This window comes from Cajanus cajan, chromosome 10 (genome assembly GCF_000230855.2).
Source record: "Cajanus cajan strain Asha chromosome 10, NIPB_CcT2T_4, whole genome shotgun sequence".
In the NCBI taxonomy this organism is placed as follows: Eukaryota; Viridiplantae; Streptophyta; class Magnoliopsida; order Fabales; family Fabaceae; genus Cajanus; species Cajanus cajan.
This window is the reverse complement of record NC_138526.1, coordinates 52037486-52062877: the sequence shown is the minus strand read 5'-3', so window position 1 is coordinate 52062877 and position 25392 is coordinate 52037486. Positions and strand designations below refer to the sequence as shown.

The 25392-nt window shown below is 33.7% G+C and overlaps 4 protein-coding genes across 6 annotated transcripts; 1 reads left to right on the top strand and 3 right to left on the bottom strand.

Annotated features, from left to right (window-relative positions):
- Nucleotides 1-96: 96 nt before the first annotated feature.
- On the bottom strand, nt 97-3907 carry LOC109807961 (signal recognition particle subunit SRP54 2). The gene is given in 10 exon segments (XM_020370721.2): nt 97-631; nt 754-868; nt 988-1145; nt 1272-1372; nt 1709-1857; nt 1937-2087; nt 2972-3125; nt 3318-3354; nt 3356-3418; nt 3525-3907. Coding segments are annotated over 10 exon segments (1494 nt in total). The 5' UTR covers nt 3756-3907; the 3' UTR covers nt 97-296.
- On the top strand, nt 3908-4616 carry LOC109807962 (homoserine O-acetyltransferase). Its single transcript, XM_020370722.3, has 2 exons — nt 3908-4234; nt 4313-4616. Exons 1-2 carry the CDS (start codon nt 4052-4054, stop codon nt 4496-4498), a joined length of 369 nt encoding a protein of 122 aa, XP_020226311.1. The 5' UTR covers nt 3908-4051; the 3' UTR covers nt 4499-4616.
- Nucleotides 4617-12767: 8151 nt separating this feature from the next.
- LOC109809402 (Molecular chaperone Hsp40/DnaJ family protein) lies at nt 12768-20332 on the bottom strand. 2 transcript variants are annotated; one of them, XM_020372705.3, is made up of 11 exons: nt 19889-20332; nt 19610-19678; nt 18623-18715; nt 18242-18363; nt 16357-16552; nt 15807-15982; nt 15347-15476; nt 14469-14629; nt 14255-14343; nt 13933-14053; nt 12768-13184 (listed from the first exon to the last, which is right to left on the bottom strand). In XM_020372705.3, the coding sequence occupies exons 1-11, from the start codon at nt 20159-20161 to the stop codon at nt 13139-13141; spliced, it is 1476 nt and encodes a 491-aa protein (XP_020228294.1). In that variant the 5' UTR covers nt 20162-20332; the 3' UTR covers nt 12768-13138. The 2 variants fall into 2 exon arrangements, with proteins under 2 accessions (XP_020228294.1, XP_020228295.1); XM_020372706.3 differs by having other exon boundaries at nt 13933-14050.
- A 1727-nt stretch (nt 20333-22059) lies between these two features.
- LOC109808193 (uncharacterized) lies at nt 22060-24979 on the bottom strand. Of its 2 annotated transcripts, none has more exons than XM_083065548.1 (5): nt 24569-24979; nt 24356-24494; nt 23966-24198; nt 23521-23694; nt 22060-22500 (listed from the first exon to the last, which is right to left on the bottom strand). In XM_083065548.1, exons 1-5 carry the CDS (start codon nt 24728-24730, stop codon nt 22414-22416), a joined length of 795 nt encoding a protein of 264 aa, XP_082921674.1. In that variant the 5' UTR covers nt 24731-24979; the 3' UTR covers nt 22060-22413. The 2 variants fall into 2 exon arrangements, with proteins under 2 accessions (XP_082921674.1, XP_082921675.1); XM_083065549.1 differs by having other exon boundaries at nt 23966-24192.
- Nucleotides 24980-25392: the final 413 nt, after the last annotated feature.

Genomic DNA, 25392 nt, shown 5'->3' with positions numbered 1-25392 from the left:
AAACGTTTATTGTTCTGCCAAAATTGCTATAAATAGTTGGAGTCGACGTGGTTAACACAATTGCTCCCATCAATCGTAATCGACAAATCAAATACCTGGATTTAAACCTCCTCGCCTCTTCCATCAATCAATATTAAAAAAAAAAAAAACAATATAGCCTTTGTTTTTAATGTTACTTGACTATGACAATTTCTATTAAGATTTTACTTCGATGGCTCCTAGACTAAATAAGTAATTATACACAGGAAAATGAAATTAAGGCTATTGCAACAATCCGACACTAATAAGGCAATCAACTAATCACCAGCACCAAACAATCCTCCCATTCCCATCATGTCTTTGGCAGATCCCATCTGCTTCATCAAGTTTTGTAAGCCGCCCATGCCACCGATTTGCTTGAGCATCTGCGGAGGGAGGACTTTGCCCATGTGCTGGGCATTCATGTTTCGGGACAGGGCACTCATGTCACCTTTCTTTGGTATTTTAAGCCCTTTCATCTTGCTCCATATCTTTGCAAGACGTTTGTACTCTTCCATCATCTCCACCACTTCCCTAACTAGACGACCTGAACCTCGAGCTATTCGCATCATACGTGATTCATTCATCAGCTTTGGGTTTGAACTATCCAACTCTGAAACATTTTACCAATTAAAAGTCAGCATGTGAGGATGTGTAATTCGGAATTCCAATGAGAGAACCCGAATCATGTGTACACAAAGCTGATCTTCACAACAATCAAAACATACTGCGTACCTTCGTTTGTCATTGAATCCATCATTGTCATGTAACGCTTAATTTTTGCTTGGCTTTCTTTCTCACGGCCTTTTGGCATTAATTCGGAACTAAATCCGGGAAGCATAGAAAACACCTACATAAATCAACCAGGAAATTAGTGAAGGTAATAACTATCTTTGTATGGCACATCAAATGTAAATTTATCAAGAAAAAAAAATCAATTGAACACATAATAAGGTAATAAGTAATAACCTGGCTGATAGGACCCATTTTCATTATGTTCTGAAACTGCTCATACATAATCCTCAAGGTGAAGTTTCCTTCTGACAGCTTTTGAAGAAGTTCTGGTTGTTGATCCATAGGAACAACTTCATGAATTTTGTCCATAAACCCAGACCAGTCACCCATTCCTAGTTCAAAAGCCATTTGAGATGACTAAAGAATAAATATTTATAGGAACTTGGACACCCATACCATGTTCTTGATAAAATAATAATGTACTGGGTGAGATCAAAAAAGAAAAAAAAAATACACACCTAATAGACGACTGACAAATGGCTTAACATCAAAAACTTCAAACTCATCCATATGTTCTCCAGTTCCAATGAATATGACAGGACTCTTTGTAGCTGCAACACTGCACTTATAAAATTAAGAGTAAGGTACCCAAACCACATAATAAATATATACAGAAAAATATAAGCAAACACATCCATTTATAATATTAATTTTCAAATCCCTTTGATGATGTAAATTTTAATTTTTGTTGCGTAAATGTAAGATTTAAATCAGTAGTTCATATTTAGGTTGGAAAATTTGCAATACACTGCATTTATAATTGCTAGACAAGTGCATTATACTAGTTTAAATACACCTGTTCATTTTCACGTAAGATTACTAATTGTTAAATTTACTTATTCATAGTTGCAAAAGTTGATTGTAGATATTATACAATTCTCGCAGTAAGACTTACGCACTAAGAGCACCACCACCTTTTGCATGGCCATCCATCTTGGTAATGATTACAGCTCCAACTGCAACACTCTGTTTAAATGCTTGCGCTTGATCAAAAGCAGCTTGACCAATACTGCTATCCATAACAAATATAATAAGATCTGGTTTCTGAACAATGCAAAAAAAAAATATTAGCATTTAATGGGCTTTGCAAATAAACATCAAAAAAAGAAAGAATGGGAAATACCGTTGCTTCTGAAACTTGGCGCATTTCTTCAAAAAGCGCAGCTTCTTGTTTGTGCCTCCCACTAGTATCAACAATTATAAGATCACAATTTTCTTTCTTGAATCTCTCCACACCTTCCACAGCAATTTTTACAGGATCGGACTCCATATAGCTGTAGAGAAATGCGGGGCACAACAGTGCAATAATTACTTGTGCATTGAAATCAAAGACAATGAAAATGCAACTAACATAGAAGGTTTCATAAACAAATAATACTGAGCACAGCATATCATACATAGTTTATCTTCAAGGACTTAAAGCAAGAATAAAAATTGTTTCAATATAGATGCCCCCTTTCATAAATACAGATTAAAACAGGGAAAATGTGAAATCGTGAGACAAGACTAAACAAATATCCTCTGGGGGAGGGGGAACATTATAAGTTTGCTGTATGGTGGTAATATAATATCTTCCAAATTACCCATATATCTTTAATGGGCTAGCAATTTCCTTTTGTTTTTCACTCTCTTCTTTAATGGGCTGTCAATTACATGCCTCAGACTTGAAATTGTCAAAGGTGATTTTGCTCATCAATCATCATTGATAACCTTGTCCTCAATTAACAGTGACTAAAAGTACTTAGGTAAGCATAAGCTTGGGATGCATTGCCCAATATAAATCAATATTCTTCCAAAGAACCATTCTATAACTGCAGACCATTTTTCTAGAAGTCAATCTTCATTATAAATCTCCAAAAAGAACCAGTTAGACCCCTTGGAAAAGCCTATTACGTAGTTTCAAAATTAACATAAAAACTAGAAAGCAGTTATGACGTAAGTCATACAGAAATAAAACTTCAGTTGTGCTCATCAACATCCATAACCATGATTTTGTCATCAGGAGGGATATATGTTGCATAACTAACCACAAATCTTTAATCTACCATTTAGCTCAGGTGTTCAACCATCTCCACCATCAAATTCTTCATCAATAAGGCAAAAATAATATATCGGAGCACACAATAAATATTAACCAATAACAAATGCCAATGAGTACCTTCCATAGAAAGGGATCTTAGCTTTAGTCGCATTTTGCTTCAATTGATCAAATGCACCAGCCCTGAACGTATCTGCACATACTAGAGCTGGCTTCCAGCCTTTCTTCTGATGATAATATGCATATTTTGTACACGTAGTGGTTTTTCCAGAACCTGAATTCATTTTAAAAACATACAAGTAACTATCAACAATAATAAAGTATTTTCTTTGTTTAAAAAGAACAAAACAACCAACAAAAGCTGAGAAATGCTACAAATTACTGAGGATAATGCATAAATGCCGAGTACATGACATAACAAAAGTCCAGAACAAACAGAATCATAAAATGCAAACTTACAACACACCTTGCAAACCAACAAACATGATAACACTTGTTTTCCCCCTTTTTCGGAGTGAAAGAGGGCTTCCCAGGGTCCAGAATTTTGCAGAGTTCGTTAAACACAGCCTGCAAATAAAAGCATAATCCAGAAAGAGTTACTACCATGAGCAATAACAAACATATAAGCGTTTATTCACTCATTAGTTGGAATAGAAGAAACAAAAAAAAGTACCTGTTGGATGATCTTGCGTTTGTTGTGACCGGCAGCGAGATCATCGAGGTTGACAATCTTCTTGATGTTGGTCTGCATGTCGCGGACGAGCTTGAATTGAACATCGGATTGAAGAAGAGCGCGAGTGATGTCGTTGAGGCAATCGTTGAGCACCTTCTCGTCGATCACCGTCGCATTGCTCATCTGCTGGAGAGCACGCGAAATGCTCCCTCCTAACTCCGCCAGAACCATCTTGATCTCCCCTTCAACAATTCAATTTCCCGATTAGGGTTTCGATACAACACGAACACGAAGGTTTCAGTTTCAGATTCGGACTCAGACTCAGATTGCGTTATCTCGCTTTCTGTTCCACCGCCGGTAAAACGAGCGGGGCATTATGGGGATAAAATTGTAACCGTTAATGGGCCTTGGTTGGTATTGGGCCTTCATTTAGTAGCCCATGAACTGTGGTGTCTATTTTATTTCCGTATGTAATCTAACATGTAACTGTTTGTGGCTGGTGTGGCGAGAGAAAAGAAAAGATAGATATGGCAGTTTCAGATATAGGTAAGAGTTGGAGGGTTTTGTGTGACAACCACAGACACAAAGTTAACTCGCCAAACACGCCCTTGTTCCTCCAAATTGCAATGCCAATTCGCGTCACAAGGTGGTCTTCTTGTGTTGTTGCTCGAGCTCTAGAAGATCAAAATTCCACATCCTCTTCTTCTAAAGTACAATTTATTTTTTATTAATTAAATGAATTTCCTTCCGAAGCATTATTGATTGATCCATTTGTTGATGTATAATAGGAGGATTTAGTGTACGTGGGAAAACTAGTGGCGGGTTCCTTTGCGGGTGGGGCAGCGATCAAGTATGGAAGCGCTCTCTTCCCTGAGATAACCACTCCCAACCTTGTGCTGGCTCTCCTCATCATCTTAACTCCTGTGCTTGTTGCTGTTTTTCTTTTGATCAAGGAAAGTCGCACACACCCATAAAAAAAATAACATGATTTGTTCATGAGCAAATTGGAAAGAGTGTGTGTCATACTGCATTTCTCTATATAATGTTCCCAACATTGCCCTAAAGAATTCAAGGATCAGCTCGTTAATTTTCGATCTCGGGTTATTAGTAAATCAAATTGCAGTTCCATATATCTACATACAAATATTATATTTTCTATGTTTCTTTTGTCCTATCAATAGAATAATAGAATGTTAGTTTAACAAAATCTTACGAAGTTAATTTTTATATATTATTTATTGGTTATGAGTTATGACTATGTTTCTTTTATACTACCAATAGAAATAACCCCTTTTTTATAAGAACATAGATAGCAATGCTAGTATCAAGTCACCGACTATTTATCAAACTTTTTACTCTCTTTACTCCACTTTGATTGCCAACTAGAAAAACAATCTTTATACCAACCATATTTTGTAAGATATGAAATCTGATTCAATTTGCATGTGATTATTATATTTTTGACAGATGTAATATTCTTTTTTTTGAATAATATCGTATCTTGCGGTGCATCTTAGACAAAAATAAGTTACAACAAAACATCACAATAAATTCCAAATCTTAAAATTGGATTAAAAACATTTATTTGAAATAACAATTACTCAATAACCTAAGTAAAACTAGAAACATGAGTAAAATTTCAAAATCAAATCATTTAAAAAACCATAATTGAGAAGAAATTCCCACTAATGTTGGCCAAACAAGTTTCTTGACAAAAATTAATACAAAAACCATAAATATTCCCACTGATAACACAATTATTAAAAAAAAACTTTAAATGAGTGTGCTCTCAAGTCCTGCCAAAGTCCAAACCCTAAAACGAAAAACCTAATAAAATAAAAAATAGTGCAAAATATTAAACCATATGAAACATGTTAAAAACTTTAAAGAATGGAGACAAAATATTAACATGGTTCGGTCATGTAGACCTACATCCACGAGCATAATAATAAACATATTTTATTATTAAAAAAAATATCAACTACAATATACTTGCAACGTTTAACACAACCAAGAAAAAATGAGTTCAACAACAAGCAAATAATAATAATAATAATAAAGGCATCTGATACAATGCTGTGTTGAAATAGCTTTATTGTTTCCTCGAGCTTTGCATTATGACAAAACCAATCCTTCAAAGAAGTGTGAAATTACTCCTGTTTGTAAGAAAAGTGTGTAATTTGCCCTAAACAACAAAAAAAAAACATGATTAATAAAAAAACGCACGATTCATATGCCGCGCTTACTTTTCTTTTTATCGAGAGGGACCACAAAGGCCGAAACAGAGATATTAACGTAAGAAAAGGGTGGTTGTTATCAGCTAGCAGCGGAATAGCTAGGAGGTCGGGAGGAACATTAAAAAATATATATATAAAAAATAAAACCTCAGCGAGCTAGGGTATCAACAGCAAAATTAATCTTGCAAAAAACATGGGAACACATGAGGTAGTAGAATTTGAGAACAAATCTTTGATATCCTTTACAAGGGGATAGAAGGATGCAATGTGTGACATCCTTTGTTAACAAAGGAAACTACAATCTCAATGTTGAGATTAGTGAAGGCCCTGGATATTGGAATTTTAACTAAGATTAGGCATGAATCAAGAAAAGGCTTTCTGAGCTCTATCGGGGGGATGGGAGAGGAGCTTATCTTGCTGCATTATAAAAGTCATATGGCTAGTAAAGTGGGCTGTCCTTGAGTGGAATATAAATATCAAATTCCCACTTTCTGTTGAAACCAAAAGTTAGACGCCAGTTGTGATAAAGTGAGTTCCGAGTCATATAAATGTAAAATGTCTTGGTTCCAAAAGTTGATGGATGCAATGGGGCAAAAAAGAAAACGACAATCCCTGAAAATATGCAATATGGTTTTAGATAGAGACCCTTGTGGAAGTGTGGAAGATAAAAATATTAGTAGGGCACCTTGAGCAATCTTCCATAAACTTTAGCTCTTTCAGGCCCAGGCCAATTCCAAATAGTCCGAAAAATATGTGGATTTATAAGCATAAGCTAAATAGAAATACCCAGGCAAATACATATCCCGAGCTTGCCTAAAGCATAATATACCAACAGTTTGAAAGAGAAAGGAAAAAAAAACAACGAAGGGATCTAAATCAGACTGCGAGGTATTAAAAATCTTATATAGTCTTTAAGCACTGCTCTCGTTTAGAAATTGTGTATAGACTACTTAGCATATGACTAACTTTGTAACGGGCATAAAGCACACATAAGATTCAACTTTACAGCCAATGGTTTATGCCTTGCAAATTAACTACAAAATATTATGACCTTATTTGCTCTAATTGAAAGCCATATAGTGCAACCTCAACAAGTACTAGCAATCGTTCACCGCAGATGAATAACAGGTCAATCAAGTGCAATACATCATTGCATTAGAGCAAGTAACTTGGAAGGATGATCTCGCACATAATCATAATAAGTTAAATAACACAATAAGGTAACACTTTAGGAGTTTATATAAAAAAATAAAGTTACGTTACATAACATTAAATCCTATTTTATCCGTAAAACAGGAAATATGTGACAAACCAACAAATGAGTAGCAAATTTTCCTCTATATGCCTTGCCTTTTATCCACATCTACACCATATTATTCAGAAAATACGTAATATAGGGCAGTTGCAAGATTTTTATTTGGCCACGTAATCTTGCAATCTCTGAAACTATATAGAAAAAGTCCAATTAGGAAACACAATATATAGCATAATGACTACTACATGCCTTTATTCACATCACTTCAAAACAGAATTGAAATCCAACATACAATTCACATAGAGGAAACGTGACAAACAGAAAAACGATGCTTATTCACGTTTGCTCCTAAATTCTACATGCCCTTACCCACATCAAAAGCATACTAATGCTGAAAGACGTAATGTGGAGCGTGATGAAATATTCTTAGTCAGCCAAGTCATCAAAACTCCCTCTGAGATTATCAAGATTAGGAAAGACAATCACATAAATGACTTGATTGCGCTTCAAAATGAAAAACACAACCCTCACCAAAACAAGATTCAAATGATCTGTACACAAATCTGAGACATTTTTCTACATTTTAGGATACAGAAGAACATAAGAACTAACAATTCTAATTCCAAATGCACTTTTCTGAAACTGACAAACATATAACTAGGAGAAGAAATATATCTAATGATATAACTTATAATGAAACAGTGAAATATGAGCACAATTCTTCAAACCAAGACACAGATAACAAAGTGATAAAAGACCTAAACCAAGTTGTCCCCCTTATATATGTGACTTGGGAACACAATACACAAATAAATAAGAAAAGCCTATTCCAAAGGTGTTTCTCAAAATGAAAAACACAACCCTCACCAAAACAAGATTCAAATGATCTGTACACAAATCTGAGACATTCTTCTACATTTTAGGATACAGAAGAACATAAGAACTAACACTTCTAATTCCAAATGCACTATTCTGAAACTGACAAACATATATCCAACTAGGAGAAGAAATATATCTAATGATACAACTTATAATGAAACAGTGAAATATCAGCACAATAATTAAAACCAAGACGCAGATAACAAAGTGATAAAAGACCTAAACCAAGTTGTCCCCTTATACATGTGACTTGGGAACACAAGACACAAATAAATAAGAAAAGCCTATTCAAAAGGTGCTGCTCTGACGAAGAGGATATCCAAGTTATAGATCATACAATCATACTAGCATAATTCCCCAAACCAAAATACAGATCATCAGAAATGAGAGATAAAGACCCTAACTGAGCAGCAGTCCCATTTAAATCAAGAGTTCCCGGTAAATGGATTCCCAAGAAACAGAACAAAACCAAACCATTTAAATTCCAGAGCTCCTAATACAGAAAAACATGAGAGCTGACACTGCCAGGTTACCGTACCCCTTCAAAACAACCAATCCAGGACCATGAGAAAAGATAGCCTATGCAGAATGGAATATTATCGATAAAAAAAATGAACGTATATAATAAATCCCAAGAGCCATAGAGAAGAAGTAAATAAAAATCGGGAAAACAAAATTGCTCATAATAAGACAAATACAAATGAGGAAAAGCCAAATCAGAAAGGAAATCAAGCCCCAGAACCCGTTAATACTTGTATTATGCATGATACAGAAACATCCAAGATCTCTAACACTGCCAAGACACTACACAGTCAAAGCTACCGATCCAAAACCAATAGAAGAAGATAAACGGTCCAGAATAAACATAACAAAATACAATCGTATCATAGGTAATGAAACCTATGGATTTACACCAAAGTTAGCCCGTAGTAATCTCCTACCATTGCTTCTACATTCCTCATTTTCCCTATAAAGCATCATCATACAATACCTTATTAAGCCTCATAGTTGAGAAGGATGAAACCAGTTCCTGCTAAAGACTAGTACAATTACCAATGCGAAAGTTTTTCTTAATGAACCAGTGAAAGAAACAAAAGACAAATCCAAGAATTCAAAATCTAGAGTAAAGATCACCAAATTACAGAAACAAAGACACTGCCTTTCATAGACAACCACACTTTCACTGCTTGACTTCCCTGTGAGAACCATAGCAGAAATCATGGAAGGGTAATCGAGAAAGGCTTGTACCAGAGAAAAGAAAAGGTAGAATCAAAAGACCTCAAAATTCAGGGAAGAGATCACCAAATCATGGACGAGGTTGGATGGCTACGCAGAACATAACACAAATCTACAATACTCTATAACGCAAGAAAAGAGGTTCACAATTCAATCCATATGCATGACGAAATTCATAAACTACCGATACCGAAGATCACATTACAAAAAAGTGAACATTAAGAATTTAGATGAACACGCATCAAATGATAAATCACCATGATCAAATGATGAATGATATTTCAAATGATTGACATAAAAGAAGAGCAACTTGACTATCAAATTTCTTGAGATTTTCATATCAATATCCAAAAAGGCCCAAAATCCTACACAAACTGTAACCAAGACATCCCATACTGAGAACCCATGTAGCAGATAGATACTTTAGAAACGTATGTTATCTTTCCATTCAAAATGGGCTGCTTTATGGAAGAGAATAACCAATAAGGAGAGATATATGTGCATAATTCAACGAACCAAACTAGATAATTGAAACAGAGATAAATACCCTAACCAAACTGTTCTATATACAAAGAAACATGAATTCTCCAGAAACATGTGAAACTCCATTCCCCTTTAATATTGAGATTTCCTGATACAGAAAGCCGATCCAAAACCCACAGAAGAGGATAGCTAATGCAATAACAAACAATGTGATGGAATCAAGGGAAATAATAAAAACTAAGACAGTCAGTCCATACTCTTCTGCCGCTGCTTCCAGGATACTCACAATGCTTATCTTTCCTCTAAAACCCGAAAGGGAAATTCATGAAGCAAATACAGACAAACCAAAACTGCTCATAGTATTAGATCATAGAACCCCTCAAACTGAGATTAACAGAAAAAGTTCAATCAGCAAGAATTTCGACCTTGGTGAAATAAACAGTGCAAATAATAAGGAAACTATTCAGGTAAGAGTCTTGATACAGAAACACAATGGATATCCCACATAGAAACTCTGCAACCAAGAAAATATTCTATATATAAAAATAAATAATAAAAATATCTATACTATCTATTAATATCTGCAACCATCATCGGTCAAACTCTAAACTGCACAAAGAGAATTTAAAAATTCAATTATTGCAATCAATGAATTAGAAGAGGGGAAACAAAACAGTGTCAACTACGCTCTTGCTGAAGCCACTCCGATGAAGGGGACACTCAATTAGAAGAGGGGAAACTTTTATAGGCTATATTATGTTAAAGATTAGTAAAAAGAAGAGTGGTAGAATTCTCCAAACCATGCTTCCCAAATGCATAAACTAGAGTTCTTCTAACGATCTCTTACCGTACAGTATCAAAACCACCAAAAACACATAAGAAAACCTCAGAAACAGTCCGTCATAGTCTCCATTGTTTTATCTCCCTATAAGGGCCAAGCGAAAGTCATCCCCAAATCATAAACCAAAAGAAAATTTCCAAGAATTCAAAAACCCAAGGAGTCATGGCCAAATCATGGACGCTGTTAGCCAGCCGAAATCACTGCATCCAAGAAAGAAACTCTTGGTATCTCAAAATATTCGTGTCAATCGCCAAACCCAACACAGTCTCGATTAAAATTGAACCAGCAAGAAGCATGACAGTCGGCAAAGCAAAACTCATTGAAAAGATGCCAAACAAACAACGGAGAAGATTAAGAAATCGAAACATAATAGAAAAGAAGATGAATAACCTATAAGAGACAGAAACCTACTTAAGAAGGAAGGAAAGAATGAGGAAAATAACTGGGCCAAGGAGGTTTATATTTAAGGGGAGGGTCGTGATGGACGGCTGAGATTACGCATTAGATGGTGAATTCAACGGTTGTGATGCATTCAAAATAAAGCCGTTAGTGCGGCTTTCTAAAGGCGGTAAAATCGCTGAACAAGAATTGGTCGTACTGCTTATCGGTTTGCAAATATTTCATAGATTTTTAAAATAAATTTCATTTATCTACTTAAAAATAATAGTAAAAAATAAAAAATAATGTCATAGAATTTTAGTGGAATAAAAATTAATTTTTAAAATTACAAAATTAAAATTTATTTTATAAAAAAATTTAGAAAATAAAAATAAAGAGATTTTTTTATTAAAAAATTATTTTACAAGTAATAAAAATATATTTCACTTTGATATTTGAATGTGCCATGGTGCACTCACCAAAATGGTGTAGAAACAAGTGTAATCATTATATAATAGATGAGAAACAATGAAATATATTTCACCCGTAAAAAGAAAAAATAAACTAACAATAACATTTATCTATATCTATATATTTATATATAAAAGTAATTTTTTATTTTCATGTACACAGTTTAATTATTTTATCTTTAAATTTTTAAATAATAAAAAATTACATTAAAAATTAATTATTCTTACAAATTCAAGACTCAAACCCAAAATTTAAAAGTTTAAAAACAAAACACAATAATAAATAATTTAACAAATATTGATAATTCTTAAATACCTTTAAACAAGTATCGTGTCTCAATTCTACTAATATACATAAATAATATATTATGTAAGATTAATCTTTTAGTTACACATAATCTATACTAATATATAAAGGGGATACCCTTTTTCAGTAGTCTCTACTTTTATTTGACCATTATATCCTTTTATTTTAAAAAGGGGATACCCTTTTAGTTTTTAATCAACTTTAAAAACTTGAAATTAATAAATCTATACTAATATCTAAAAGAGATACTATTTTTAGTAACTATTTTTAGTTTTCATTTTTACATGGATCATGTTATCCTTTATTTATTTTTCAATAACTACTTTTTTTTATGACTAACTTCTCATTTTTTTCTTTTTTATTTATTTTTTTCTTTTAATATAATGGAGGCCGTGTCTTTTTTCTGCTAGTTTTAATAAGTTTTATTACATAATAATAAATATTATACATGAGAATGTATAGTTTATTTTATCTTATGTAATAATTATATATTATTGCTCTTTAAAAATATACATAAAAATGCATAAATTAAAAAGTATAAATATTTTTACACCTAAAGGATATAAAATCACTTTGAATCAATACACCAAATTATAAACATCAATATTTAAATGCAAAGGCCCATTCGTGGTGGTTTTCTTTATTGTCAGCAGACATCAACTGTGAAAAAGACAAGGTTAATCTTCTTTAGATCACTTTGAGTCAATTTACCAATTAGTCTCTCAAATTATAAACATCAACTGTTAATTGCTTACATTATGAAAATGGAAAATTTAATTTTTAAATATAACACTCATTAATCAATTTAATCCTTGAAATTAACACTACTAGTTAACTTAGTCTCTAATATTAAAGAGTCAATTAATTTAGTCTATGAATTCGAAAAATACTATCAATTTAGTCTTTAAATTCCATTCCATAGCCATCAGTTTGATTTGGTCCTTGATTTTAGGAACCAAATAAAACGATGCACTGTAAAATCAGGAACATAAACTAACTGATAACAAGTTAATAACCGAAGTCAGTTCAAATTTTGGCTCCTTAATATTAAAGACTGAAATAACTAATAGTCAATTCAAGAAATAAACTTTACTTTTCTCATTTTCAAAGTCTGAATGTTGAGACTAATTTAATGGTTTACTGGATCACTCTGTTCATTATTAAAAAGAAACACTAAACATAAGGATTCACTTAATAACAATTTATGTAATTCACTCGTATAGAGCTTAGACTTCTTATCAGATATACACTAGCTTTATCTCAGTGCAACCTGCTCATAGAGTACAATTTGACGATCCTTAAACAAATTATTCTGTATAAATAGTCTTGTGCCAAAATTTACAAATAAAAGAATCTGATCACTACTTGTTTGATTTTGCTGGACAGCAAAAAAAATCATTTAAAGGATTTTGAGAAAACGTCTGCATTAGTCCCTTTCCTTCCAGTAAATGTTGAATCATGACAACTTTAACCCACATTAGGTAAACTACACCTTGGAGACTCTGGTCCACCCAATAATCCCATGGGACTAGAGGTTATCTTTTAGCCACTTTAAAGCACCATTTGCCACAGATCTGCAAGTTTCAGTGGTGGTAAGTTTCCATGAGGACTAGAACAATAATAAAAAGCATCAACACAGTAGCCACAATCTCCATTCCTATGTATCAACTCAATGAGAAGGGCATATATGCACCAAGAATTACTCCCTCCGTTTTTTTTTGTTTCATGTTTAAGGTTTATGCACAAGAATTAAGAAAATGATTGATATTTTAGTTTTTCAAAATATTTATTACTTATTTTCTTATTATACCCTTTAAGTGGTTAGAGAAGAAATAGGTACATTAAAAATGAATAAACACATTGTTCAGTAAATACACATTAATTATCAAGGATAAAAATGAAAAAGAAAATTAAGAAGTCATTGATTTTAGAAAAATGACAATGAAAAAAGAACAAAAAAATAATGTCAAAACGATTATGAATAAAAAACGGAGGCAGTAATTCTTATTTGGAAAAAAATAGCACTAGAGTGCCTAGAGAAATTGATATAAGATTAAAGAACACAATCTATGCTCAAACTTATATAAGACACAAACAAATCGTTGTAAGAGCTCATGGAATATTAAGTATTCTTTAATTCCATGCTACTAAAACTTAAATGCTTTATTTAATTGTTTTTATAACATAAAAAGAGGCACGTTGCTCTCTTGCTCTGCATAAATTAGTCATTAATTTCAGAACCAAAGTTTTCAATTTAGCTCTCTAATCTACACATTGATGAAAAACAAATAAAAATAAAATAAAATAAGAGAAATTTATTACCCAGCAAAGTCCTTCAATTTATTCCATACATCATTTTCATCTTCTGGTTTTTCGGTTTTTTCTTCAACGGTTGCTGTTGGAGTTTCGTAATTTTGAGATGCAGGACCTTCCGTACCACCTGCTACATAAGGTAAAAATATGGTTCACTACTCAAATAAAGTGTCTACTCATTGCATTGCAAGATTTCTCCATTGCAACTTGAAAACGTGTTGTAAAGACCTAACCAAATGTCATGCTATATAAAATATTAATGTTTTCAAATATTCAAATGAATAGATGTTCTGATGTATCGTATGATAGGGAGGGGAAAAAAGCCACCTACTGGTAGAATGAGTCCTAGGACGGGATTTGGAACGTCTGCCTGTGTCACCTAAAGAAGAAAGTTCTTCAAGCAACTCACGCTCCTTTGTACTGAAGATGCAATGCAGAGGCAATTGATATCAAACTTGTGATCAGTAATAAGATATGGACAAAAGAACAAGACATGCAGGGAGGAACTACAGAGACAAAATCAGAATTATAAAATGACTCAATACCTAATACGTTTTGGTATTGTAACTTTAACTGTAAATAAGTGGTCACCACGTATTGATGGCTTATTTAATTTTGGTACTCCTTTTCTTGCAAGGACAAGGACATCTCCAGGTTGGGTACCAGCGGGTATTTGTAGTTCTGAAATGCCTTCCACTGTCTTTACCTGTGTTAGGAGCCAAAATTTGATCCATCGATGGTAAAGGCACAAGTTAACAAGTCACATCAGCATTGATATACCAGAACACAAAAAGCTAAGGGAAAAAATTAAATATCCAGCAAATTTTATTTTATTTTACTCAAAATAACCAGCAAATATTAAACCTTATTACCTTAACATTCAATATAATAAAAAGAAAAAAATATCATAACACATAAAGAAGAGAAGACTATAAATTCAGTCAAACAAAATCTTATTAGCCAAACATGTTTGCAAAAATATCACTAGGTGACACAAGTTCTGACTTTTTTCATGTGACACTCACGAGGCAACAAAATTACTAGCTGGTAGAACTAGCTACGTTTAAGGGCCAACATAAGAAAGGTACATAAACTCCTCCATATATATCTATCACGCCACAATTCCATCCAAAGGAAAATTTGAATATAAGTATCATTCCATTACCATTACCATTACGTGGGGCAGATATAGCATTATTTTTGCAAAAAATATTTTAAGGCCAAGACCTGAATGGAATACCAGGGTTTAGAGAACACTATCAAGTGTCAATTTTACACTTGGTGACATGGATAACAAAGAAAACTACAGGAATAATGTTATTGCAATTGAAATTCAGAGGACCTAAACTGCAATTCAAGCCTATAGGCACTGATCCAAAAAATACTCGAGCTCAAAGCATGAATAGTGACTAGATTAATTTACCTTCACAACAGTCCCCAGTATAGCATCTAGATAACTGATTGATATTGTTGAGCTGAGATTAATGTCATCTCTTTGTATTCCAGGTATCTCTTGAACATCAAGATATACATAAAGATCTCCAGGAGGGCCCCTGCTATGACAAGATAAATAGCCACTTCTAAATCATGTACTCGAATTATAAAAGAATCTTGAATTCACATACAAATAAACCATTTCCTAACTCCTATTCATTTCATTATATATATTTCTTTAGAATTAGGAGAACAGATATTAATGCTCCTTTTACTTTGAAATATCCACCCTTCGTCAAAGAGCAAGAAAAACTTATTGATGGAAGCATGTATATCATGCTGCATTTACAATAAAAGCACAAAACACAAAATCTCTATAACTTTTATTCAATAATTGACCAAAGACATCCGCAACAAGAAGACCAGATATTTATATAAATACAGCATACCCTCTAGGTCCAGCATCACCCTCCCCAGAAACTCTTAGAATACTGCCTGAGCTAACACCAGGAGGAACTTTAACTTTAATATTTTTCTTAACCCGTATTCGTCCTTCACCATTGCATTTACGACAATATTCAGATATGACTTCACCATCCCCTCCACAGTTTGGACATACAGAAACCTAATATTGAAAAAGAGATTACATTATATTAGAATAGTACTCTCAGGCAGACAAAATGTACAAGGTTTTTACCTTGTGTAAGAAAACTGTATATGAAATGAAGATGAACTGATGAGTGATGAAGTAATATAAGCAATTGATTTAAACATAAATCAATTATTCCCATAAAGTAAAGCATGAGGATGTCTACAATTCATGAAAAGAAATGGAAAATTACAAAGGACCATGCAGAATGTCTTCCCATTGAAGAAATTTATTCGCCATAAATAAGTTAGCGTATCAATTTTCTTACCACACCAAACCATTTTATTTTTTGTTCTGCACTGGAAAAAAAAAATGATATCCAGACCCATCAGGCAAACAACTCAAATTACCTGAGAGAACAACCCAAAAGGTGTTTGTTCGGTCCTCATCACCTGACCCCTCCCACCACATGTTGAACATACTCTCATCTTGGAGCCTATCTTTGCTCCAGTACCAGTACAGACTTCACATGTTTCTAAATGAGAAAGCTCGAATTCTTTCTCTGTTCCAAAAATTGCCTCAGAAAACTCCAAGGAAAAATCATACCTGTTGACATTTGAATCAAAAGTTTTCTCAAGTCACAGTAAACTCTCGTTAAGTTTGGAAGCTGTAATATTTGCATATATAGAACTGTCAATTCACATTTCTGAATAAAGAATTGATATGATAGGATATAATATAAAATATTAAATATTGGAATTTAAGATCATCAAATAATAATTGGAAAAAGTTATTGCTAAAAAAATTTCCCATATTGATATTTTATGTTAAGAGTTACAGAAGTTATAATAATTAGTTAGTTAATCAGGGGGTTAATAAGTTAAATAAATGGGAGAATGTAAGGGGAAAGGATGCATTCAATCTTGTCATTTTGCAGATTGATCTTTGCTCATTGTGAAAGGAGAAATTATTTGTGTTTGTGAAGGGAAACCCTTGTAGGAGAGATATCTCTCCTATTTTCTGTTCAATCTCATTCTATCAATAAAATCTTTGTTTTCTTTTTCCCCAACCCTGTTCTTGGTTGTATAATATACAGAAGCATTTTTAGTGTCAACTTAATGTCTCAAATTGAACCACTCCCCCTAAACTCTCGTCATCCCCCAACCAAAGCATTTTTTTTCCAATTATGTTTCCCCTTTATTAATTTGTTCCTTGTACCTAAGGTCCTTAACAAGGGGTGTTGGAGAGTAATATTGTGTCTATATGTTATGAGTGTTATCAGGCTAGACTTATTCTAGTTGTACTGCACTGGTATTTGACTAAGATTAATAATATAAATAGGGTTTTTTCTTTTTCATTTTTTCTCTACATCACGTTCATGTTTTCTCTAATTTTAAGTATTTGGAATCAATATTAAAAATGATGGAGAAATACATGAGATAAAAAAAAAAAAGTGTGTTTGGGGGAGGGGGTTAGAGAAGAACATCAGGGATTATTTATTTGCGACCACAAAGTGTCTACAAAACTTGAGGAAAAGTTTTATCATACTGTTATAAGATCAACTATATTTCATGGAAGTGAATATTGAACTTTAAAGGGAAAAAAGTATAAAAAAAAAATAGAGAAGCAAAATTGAGAACGTTAAGACAGATGTGTGACAATACAAGAAAGTACAAGACACAGAAAAAAACTGTATAGGAAGAGATATTGGTATATCAATGAAAAAGATGACAAAAAAATGATTAAGGTAGTTTTGACACGTCAAAGAAGGCCATTGGAGGCACTAATGACGAAAATAGATTGCATGATTTATAACCATATGAAAGTGATAGATTGCAGAGGAAGACTAAGAATGACATTGAAGATAATTATTAAAAAAGATTTCAAGGATAATAATATCCCTGTGAATTTGGTTTTAATCGAGTTCAATGCCGTCAGATACATGTAGTCAAACCTCAACTTGTAAGATAACAAAAAATAAATTTAGAATAAGAGCCCAAACATCTCCCACAAGTTAAAAATAACTTGTGCACTCTACTTTTTGAGGAGTTAGACCACAAAGCTCATAAAAAGTTGAGATGGATAAATTGATTTTAATTTAAGAAAAAAGTTGGATCTGTTTTATCGTCTTATTTTTCTCCTATAAATACTTCTTTAGAAGTTTCTTGACTTTCTTCAAAATGTGCCAAGGTCCTCTTCAAACACTAGCAATATTTATGTTAACTAGCTAAATATAGTAATCATTCACCAGACTAACATGGCCGAAAGAAGAATAACCAAATATCCCCAACTCACCGGATGTCTTCACCCTTAGTAACTGTACTACGACGACGAGTTCCAAATCCAGTTGGATCCATGCCTGCAAAGCCACCCATGCTTGGCCCAAAAAATGTCTCAAATAAATCAAAAGGATTTGTCTACAAAAAAAAAAAGATCGTTAAATATAAATCTACCTTATGGAAGCAGCAAAAAAAGAGTGGATAGTGTAAAACACAACTTCAATTGCCATGCATTTCAGTTTCTTTTATCCCAAAAAATAGACAACTTATGCGCATTGGAGCTATTGGTACATTAACCACTAATTCTGCTGACCAGTAAACTTTGAATCATCCTTTCAAATATGTATTGCTCCAAAAACTACATATGAAAACAAAAATACAAAAACATATTGAATACCGTATAGGCACTTGACCCTCCTCCAACTGCACTCTTAACTCCCGCCTCGCCATATTGATCATATAAAGCCCTCTTTTTATCGTCTGATAGCACCTGACAGTGTTGTAATTCAGAATTCAACAACTAATAACATAAATATAATTTAAAATAATTGTACATTCAGTGTTATGACTGCAAAGACAGGTTCATGCCATTGTTCCAGAATAAAGTAGGAGTTTCAGGCATTTCCACCAACCCAGTTGAGAGTAACAAGTAATGACTATCATAAAACTTTTGATGTTGAGTCCTTCAAGACAGAGCACATAGTAAATAAATAAATATGAAAGTTTGAACTGCACAACGGACACCCATGACTTGGTGGTAATCAATTTTGCTCATCACTTTTGGGTGTAATCTGTTGTGATTTGATCTGTCATCTTATAAAAAAAATGAGATATTTTAGAGTAATAGCCTGTTACTTCTTTATCATAGACAAAACTTAGGTGCAGTTATTTATGTACTTTTGATACTATTTTCCAATTAGAATTGGAATTTCCTTTCAATAATCTGCGAAATAAAAGTTTGCATTAAAGGGGAGCATAAATTACCAAGATGAAACTTCGATTCTGATCGCTGATCAACACTAAGAGTACTTAAGGAACTACATCTAAGTTTTATCCTTTTTGGAGAAACTAATAAGAAAGAGTTTCTACAAAATAGCTTATACATGAGTTTATTTTAGCTTATTTCATTTTTTTTTCCTATTTTGCTCTCCTAGAAGTGCTTCTAGAAAAGTTTACTCAAACAGGCCCAAAAGTTAATTATGGACCAAAGCCTATGTGCCTCTAATGTGGAAGTTGGGACCCCAAACCAAACACCCATCCATTCATTTCCTAAAGCAATAATTCAGTAGATTGCTTTTGGAGGTGATGTTAAACATCCATACATGTCCTGCAAATAAGGCTTAACATAACATTCAGCACTGAGCAGTGTAGTTTCCATGCATACCTCATAAGCAGCACTGATCTCTTTGAACTTTTCAGTTGCCCCGGGCTCCTTGTTTACGTCGGGATGGTACTGAACACAAAATCAGGCAAATTAGGAACACACTTTCAGGTACATTCCACAGTTCAAATTCCAAGACGAAATCGTAAAAATCCGCATGGAAAAACAAAATAACCACGTGGAATCCCTTACAATTTCTAATTAGCTAACACAGGCATGGAGTCAGCTTGGGATTCGCAATCAATTTGAACGAAAGAAGCAACGACGGGTAAAATCGGATACCTGACGAGCTAACCTTCGATAGGCGGCTTTGATTTCCTTGCCGGAGGCGGATTTGGGGACTCCGAGAGTGGTGTAGTAGTCAGAGGAGGCGGCGAGGACAGTGTGAGAGCGGCGGCGCGTGGGAGCGTGATTGGGATTTGGAATTGTGGAGAAAGAGGGAAAGGGAGAAGAGGAGTTAAGGGAAATGAAGGCGTTGTGGGAGCGGAGATGGATGGCGCCACAGAAGCAGGGACACGTGGAGGGAGGGAGAAGAGAGAGGGATGTAACGGCCATTGAGTGAATGCGGAAGTTGAACGGAACGAAAATGGTTGAAAGCTAAGAAGAAGAAGAAGAGAGGGAGTGCAGCGAAGAGTTGTTTGCGTTCATGGTTTTGCTTTGCTTACCTACTGTGCTGAGTCTGCGCGCGTTTGTGGGTGGGAACTAGGCTATGTGTGCAAAGCATAAAGGTCAGCTTTTATGGCACTGCCATTGCTACGAATCAGAAAGGGAGAGACTTCGTGGGACCTACAAGATAACTTGTGTGGTATGCTTCTGTGCAAAGTTGAAAATTAGAAAATGTAAAAAAAAACCACTTATTATTATGAGAAATACTAAGTTACCCTTATATTCAAATTTTGAATTTATTTTTGTTTTTATATTTTTGTTTCTTTTAATTTGTGAATATTTGATTTAGAATTATTTGATTTTTAATATGTTTATCTTTTTTATTTCAATACTTCTTTTTAATTCATATATATATGAAATGTTTGAATTTAGTACAAATATTTTTTTATATATATTATGAGTCATAATAAATTAAAAAAAATTATATTTGTACATAAATTATAAAGAATAAGTTAAATAAAAAAATTCACAAAAGATTTCTCAACTTTAGCAAATAGAATCTTATTGTATTTTTCTCAAAGTTTTTTTTTTGTAGTTTTTAGGTTTTTTCGGTATTTTTTTCTAAATTATTTTAATATCTACAAAATGATTTAAATCACTTAGACCAATATTTAATAATAATAAAAATTAATTAATTACTATAAAAATATATTACTTAATATAAAAGAAAAAAATTAAAATAAATTTTTTTCACACTTTACATCATTTTTATTAATTTAAAAAAATTGATTGTATCATAATATCTCTATTTACAAAGTTACCATAATAACTCCCTCTTTTTATTGTCTTCGCTGAGGAAAATCGGAAAAGAAAGGATTTTCGTAATGAATTTTGGTTGGTCACTACTTTGAACCCAATTGTGATTTGTTCCGGTTGAAGTGAATTGTACTTCAGACAAATTTTACCTATAATCGTCGGGATTCAAATTTTGAAGATACCTTTCGAATTGAAGGTGAACTCATTTCCTAAAAAAAAAATATTATATGTAGATTTAATTATTTTTATACAAGATATAATCTTATAGTTATTGATTTGATTATTTTTATATACATTAAAACTGTTTTTTCGCTCTTTATTTTGAGAATAGAAAATGCTCTCAACATATTTTTTTTATTCAATTAATGCCATGTACAAAAATACTTCAAACAAAATTAGCCTATAATCCGATAAATCGAGAGATATACGTATAAGGATGAGAATAAGTAAATTTTATTTCAAAAATTATTTTTTTAAGTATATGGTTTAAGTAGTGATAACACTTAATGACACTTTATCTAATGTAAGAGAGAATTTTTTTTTACCAATAAATAAAACTTGTATGGGTAATAAAAAAATAAATGTATTTTCACTTGTACAATAGATGAGTAAGTATTTCATTGATAAACTTAATCATAAATAATAAGGGGGTATAAAAAACTTGCAATTAATATATTTAAAATGTCTATGTTTCTTATAATTAAGACAAAACAATATTCATTTCTTATAATAATTTCTTATTGGTTGATTACATATAAAAATAATTAAACTGACAATTAAATTCTTTTATTAATCTAGATCTCAAGTATTTTCTGTGAAAAACAAACTTAAAGTAGTTGTAATTTATAAAAATCTACAACATAGTGAGACAGCAAATATTTTTTCGTAGACAATACTCAGACTCAAATAATACTTAAAAAGAAACAAACATGCACCGTTTGAACTCAACACCAGCTGGTCTCACTATATATACCACATCTATAATGGAAATCAATATTAGCATGTATGGAACAACCAAACTGCAACAAAGCTCAAGACCAAGAAAAATAAACACATAATTTGTAGTACTGTTGTGATGGTACATCAAAGTGATCTTGAACATTCTTAGTAATTACAGTACATTCGATGCTAAATGGGGAATAAATAATTGAATTAACTGCTGAATAATCTTATCTGTAATGTCAAATTCTATCCGAATCACCCCTGAACTAGGAAGAGCTACAATTCCTTGACCTACAGGAGCTACACAAACTGCAACAATTTAACACCACGCTTTTTTTTTTGGGGAAGGGGGTGGGGGGTGGGATGGGAAGAAACACCAAACATAATTAACCAGATGCAGCTATTTTACTGCCTCAATTATGGTATACTACATACTGATCGACCTAGAATGCATCAGGAGGGAAACGCCCGGGAAAAGGGTTGTACTGTTGTGCCTGATTCAAATGCATTCGCAATGCATAATTATTCACCTGTCAACAAATCCATAGACACAGTATTCATCAGTGTGCATAAAAAAGTTTTAAAATTAAAAATATATATATATAAATAAGGGATGATTGTTAATCTTAGAATTTCATCCACCATTATAATTATTAATCGGTTATATAATGTATACAATATAACAATACTAGTATCTTATTCGATTTAATAAGATTACCACAAAACAAAAAACAGTATTTTATTCTGTGCTCCCAGGTCAGTGCATACATATCCCAATACATTCTAATACAGTACACTAAAAAAGAGAGATGAAATGATAAGTGAAGTGGAGAGAAACAAAAAAACATCAAAATGGAACTCTGGTCCGAATGAAAGAGAATAGAGAGAATGGAAGAAAATAGACAATAGAAAAAGAAGAAATCGGGACCCAAAAATCAAAAGTTGCTTGAGAGAGAATCTTAGAGAAACTAGCTCTCTGTTATGAAAAGAAATCGCAACCCAAAAAATCCTACAGTGTGTACGAGTTTGCATTAAACTTAAACCGTTTAACAGATGCAGGAACTGTAAGGTAAACTCGTAAGTTTTTACAAGTTGGCCCACGATACCTCTATTAATCCCTTGTCCGAAACAATGGACAGATTGTACTATAAAGTATTTTCTTATGATATAAACCCAGCATTGGCCCTGCCCTCTTTATAACACAAGTACAGCCAGAGAAAGGGGAGGAAATTGGGAGACGGCCTGAAAGAAAAATTTATGCACTTAAAAGACCTGTCGTTGATTGTATATAGTGAATTTACTGCCAACTCTCAATCCCATGGGGATGAGTATGCATTAGCATCTCTTCACGATCACTATCATTGAGTCATTTCCATTTCTTTGGTTTAAGCACTCATGTCATTTCCTCCTTTTGTCTTCCATTTTAAAAAAGGGAAATCATTCAAAATTCATGCAGTTATTGGTTAAAATTTCAAAACCCATATACAAGAACTACTGAAATGTTTTGGTAAAAAGTAAATCGTGCAAACTGAACCGGGACAAAGCTGTACCTCAAGAGTTCTGATCTGCTCTTGGTATTGAGACACCAACTGCTTCAACTGCTGCAGCTCTTGGTTTTTATTCTCATAATCAGAAAGACGTTCAAGCTGGATTCTAAAAGCACTTTTAAAACAATTTTTCTCCTTAGTCAAGGCTTCAATTTGCTCTTTCAGCATCAAATTTTCCTGAAAGTAAAAACCTCTTATGATAAGTACTACTATTACAAGCTCAAAACTGACAATTCACTACCCAATCATCCAACTGCTGCTTCAATTATCACATGTTAATGTCGCTACACGCCAGGGACATTTACTTAGCCACAGGTAAGATGCCAAGACACCAGAAACAAGCTAACTCAATTACGTCCACGACAAACAACTCGACTTTACAATAGCCTTCAAAATTCCCAAAACCAATCAAAATGAATGTATAATTAAGATAAATACGAACATATACCCTTTGAAGATCAGTTGTCGCCCCGGAACTCGCGTGTGCAGTGATCGATTTCTCGAGAACCTCCAGCAATCTAGCAGCGCGGGCTCTGGCGTCATCAACACTCGTAGCACAAGTCATCTCTCTAACAAACAAGTCAATCCATTCCGCTCCATCAGCAGGAAAATTGCTGGAAGCCGGCTGGGGCTGATCCCCGGAAGCAGAAGCATCCTCATTCTCTCCCAACGCACCTGCAACTTTTGCAAAGAAAAATCATATCCATAAAATTCTTTCAGTCAACACACAAAACGTTATTAAACACGAGAAAAATCCAATGGAAATTGAAAGATTCGAATTCCATAGCAGAATAATTTGAATTGAGGTATAAATTAAAATTGATTTGACGATAGGTACCTGCTTGGACGACGTTAGGGTCAGGCTGCGGAGGAGCGGATTGAGAAGTATCATCGGCAGATCCCAAGCAGAGGCCGTGGAGGCTCTTGATGGCGGCGTCTAGGTCATTGCCGCATTGTTGGAGCGCTCTCTCGAGGACCTGAACCGAATTTGAAATTGAAATCAACGAATGAAGAGGAAAAGTAAGGATTAACGAATGACGAATAACGAAACCTGGTCATCCATATGAGGGAAGAGGGAGCGAAGGTGGTCGATGAGAGAGGGAAGAGAGAGGCGAATTGGGGAAGAGGAACAGCGGAGCCTCTTGGACACTGGCGGAGAAGGGGGAAGCTCTTCGAAGAAAGATCTCTTGCTTCCGCACACCGCAGCAGACATCGTTCAATCACGATAATGCCTCGTTCTCCTTCTTCGGTTTTCTTCTATGTGTCTTTCCCCCTAAATGCAAAAATATAGGATTAGGGTTCCTCACAAAACCATATATGTGGAGCGGATGGGGAGGAGGAGCTTTCCTATGCCAATCAATGATATTCGTCTCTTGGATGGGTCAAATTCCCAACAATAAGTTACGCCCGCTTCCAATATCAATTCCAGGGTTTCCAAAATGCAAACTTTCCTATTCCTTCTTTCTCCTAAAAATTATAATTCTTTCAACAACTTTATGAGAATTTTTTACGTAAATATTATTTTTTTTAAAAAAAAATACCCAAATAACCACTGTGCAGGTTTATTTACACAGATAGAACCATTCACTGTTCAAGCTCAGAATTCGGTTCCCGGGGAACCGAATTCTGAGCACCAAAATGTATTTTTTTTTGTTTTTTCAACTCAGAATTCGGTTCCCGGGGAACCGAATTCTGAGTTGCTTTTATATATTTTTTTTTTTTTCGTGTTTGCAGGGGAGACGTGGGCTGACGTTGGAAGCGGAACGGCCCGTTCCGAAATCAGAACGGGCCGTTCTGCTTAAAGAAACAGAGTGGCATTTGTTAACGTGAAACGGGACAAGAACGGGCCGTTCCGACGTTAAGAATTAACGTTGA

What these genes read in the sequence shown, in the direction of transcription:
- LOC109807962 (XM_020370722.3), top strand. Translation starts at nt 4,052, where the DNA reads ATGGCAGTTTCAGATATAGGTAAGAGTTGGAGGGTTTTGTGTGACAAC. An exon ending in CCACATCCTCTTCTTCTAAA is followed by an intron (nt 4,235 to 4,312) that starts GTACAATTTATT and finishes GATGTATAATAG; the next exon opens with GAGGATTTAGTGTACGTGGG.
- LOC109809402 (XM_020372705.3), bottom strand. Translation starts at nt 20,161, where the DNA reads ATGGCCGTTACATCCCTCTCTCTTCTCCCTCCCTCCACGTGTCCCTGC. An exon ending in ACAATACCAAAACGTATTAG is followed by an intron (nt 14,344 to 14,468) that starts GTATTGAGTCAT and finishes TTGCATCTTCAG; the next exon opens with TACAAAGGAGCGTGAGTTGC. An exon ending in AAATTGAAGGACTTTGCTGG is followed by an intron (nt 13,185 to 13,932) that starts GTAATAAATTTC and finishes TGAAACTTGCAG; the next exon opens with ATCTGTGGCAAATGGTGCTT.
- LOC109808193 (XM_083065548.1), bottom strand. Translation starts at nt 24,730, where the DNA reads ATGTCTGCTGCGGTGTGCGGAAGCAAGAGATCTTTCTTCGAAGAGCTT. An exon ending in CCCTAACGTCGTCCAAGCAG is followed by an intron (nt 24,199 to 24,355) that starts GTACCTATCGTC and finishes TCTTTGCAAAAG; the next exon opens with TTGCAGGTGCGTTGGGAGAG. An exon ending in AGCAGATCAGAACTCTTGAG is followed by an intron (nt 22,501 to 23,520) that starts GTACAGCTTTGT and finishes ATTTGTTGACAG; the next exon opens with GTGAATAATTATGCATTGCG.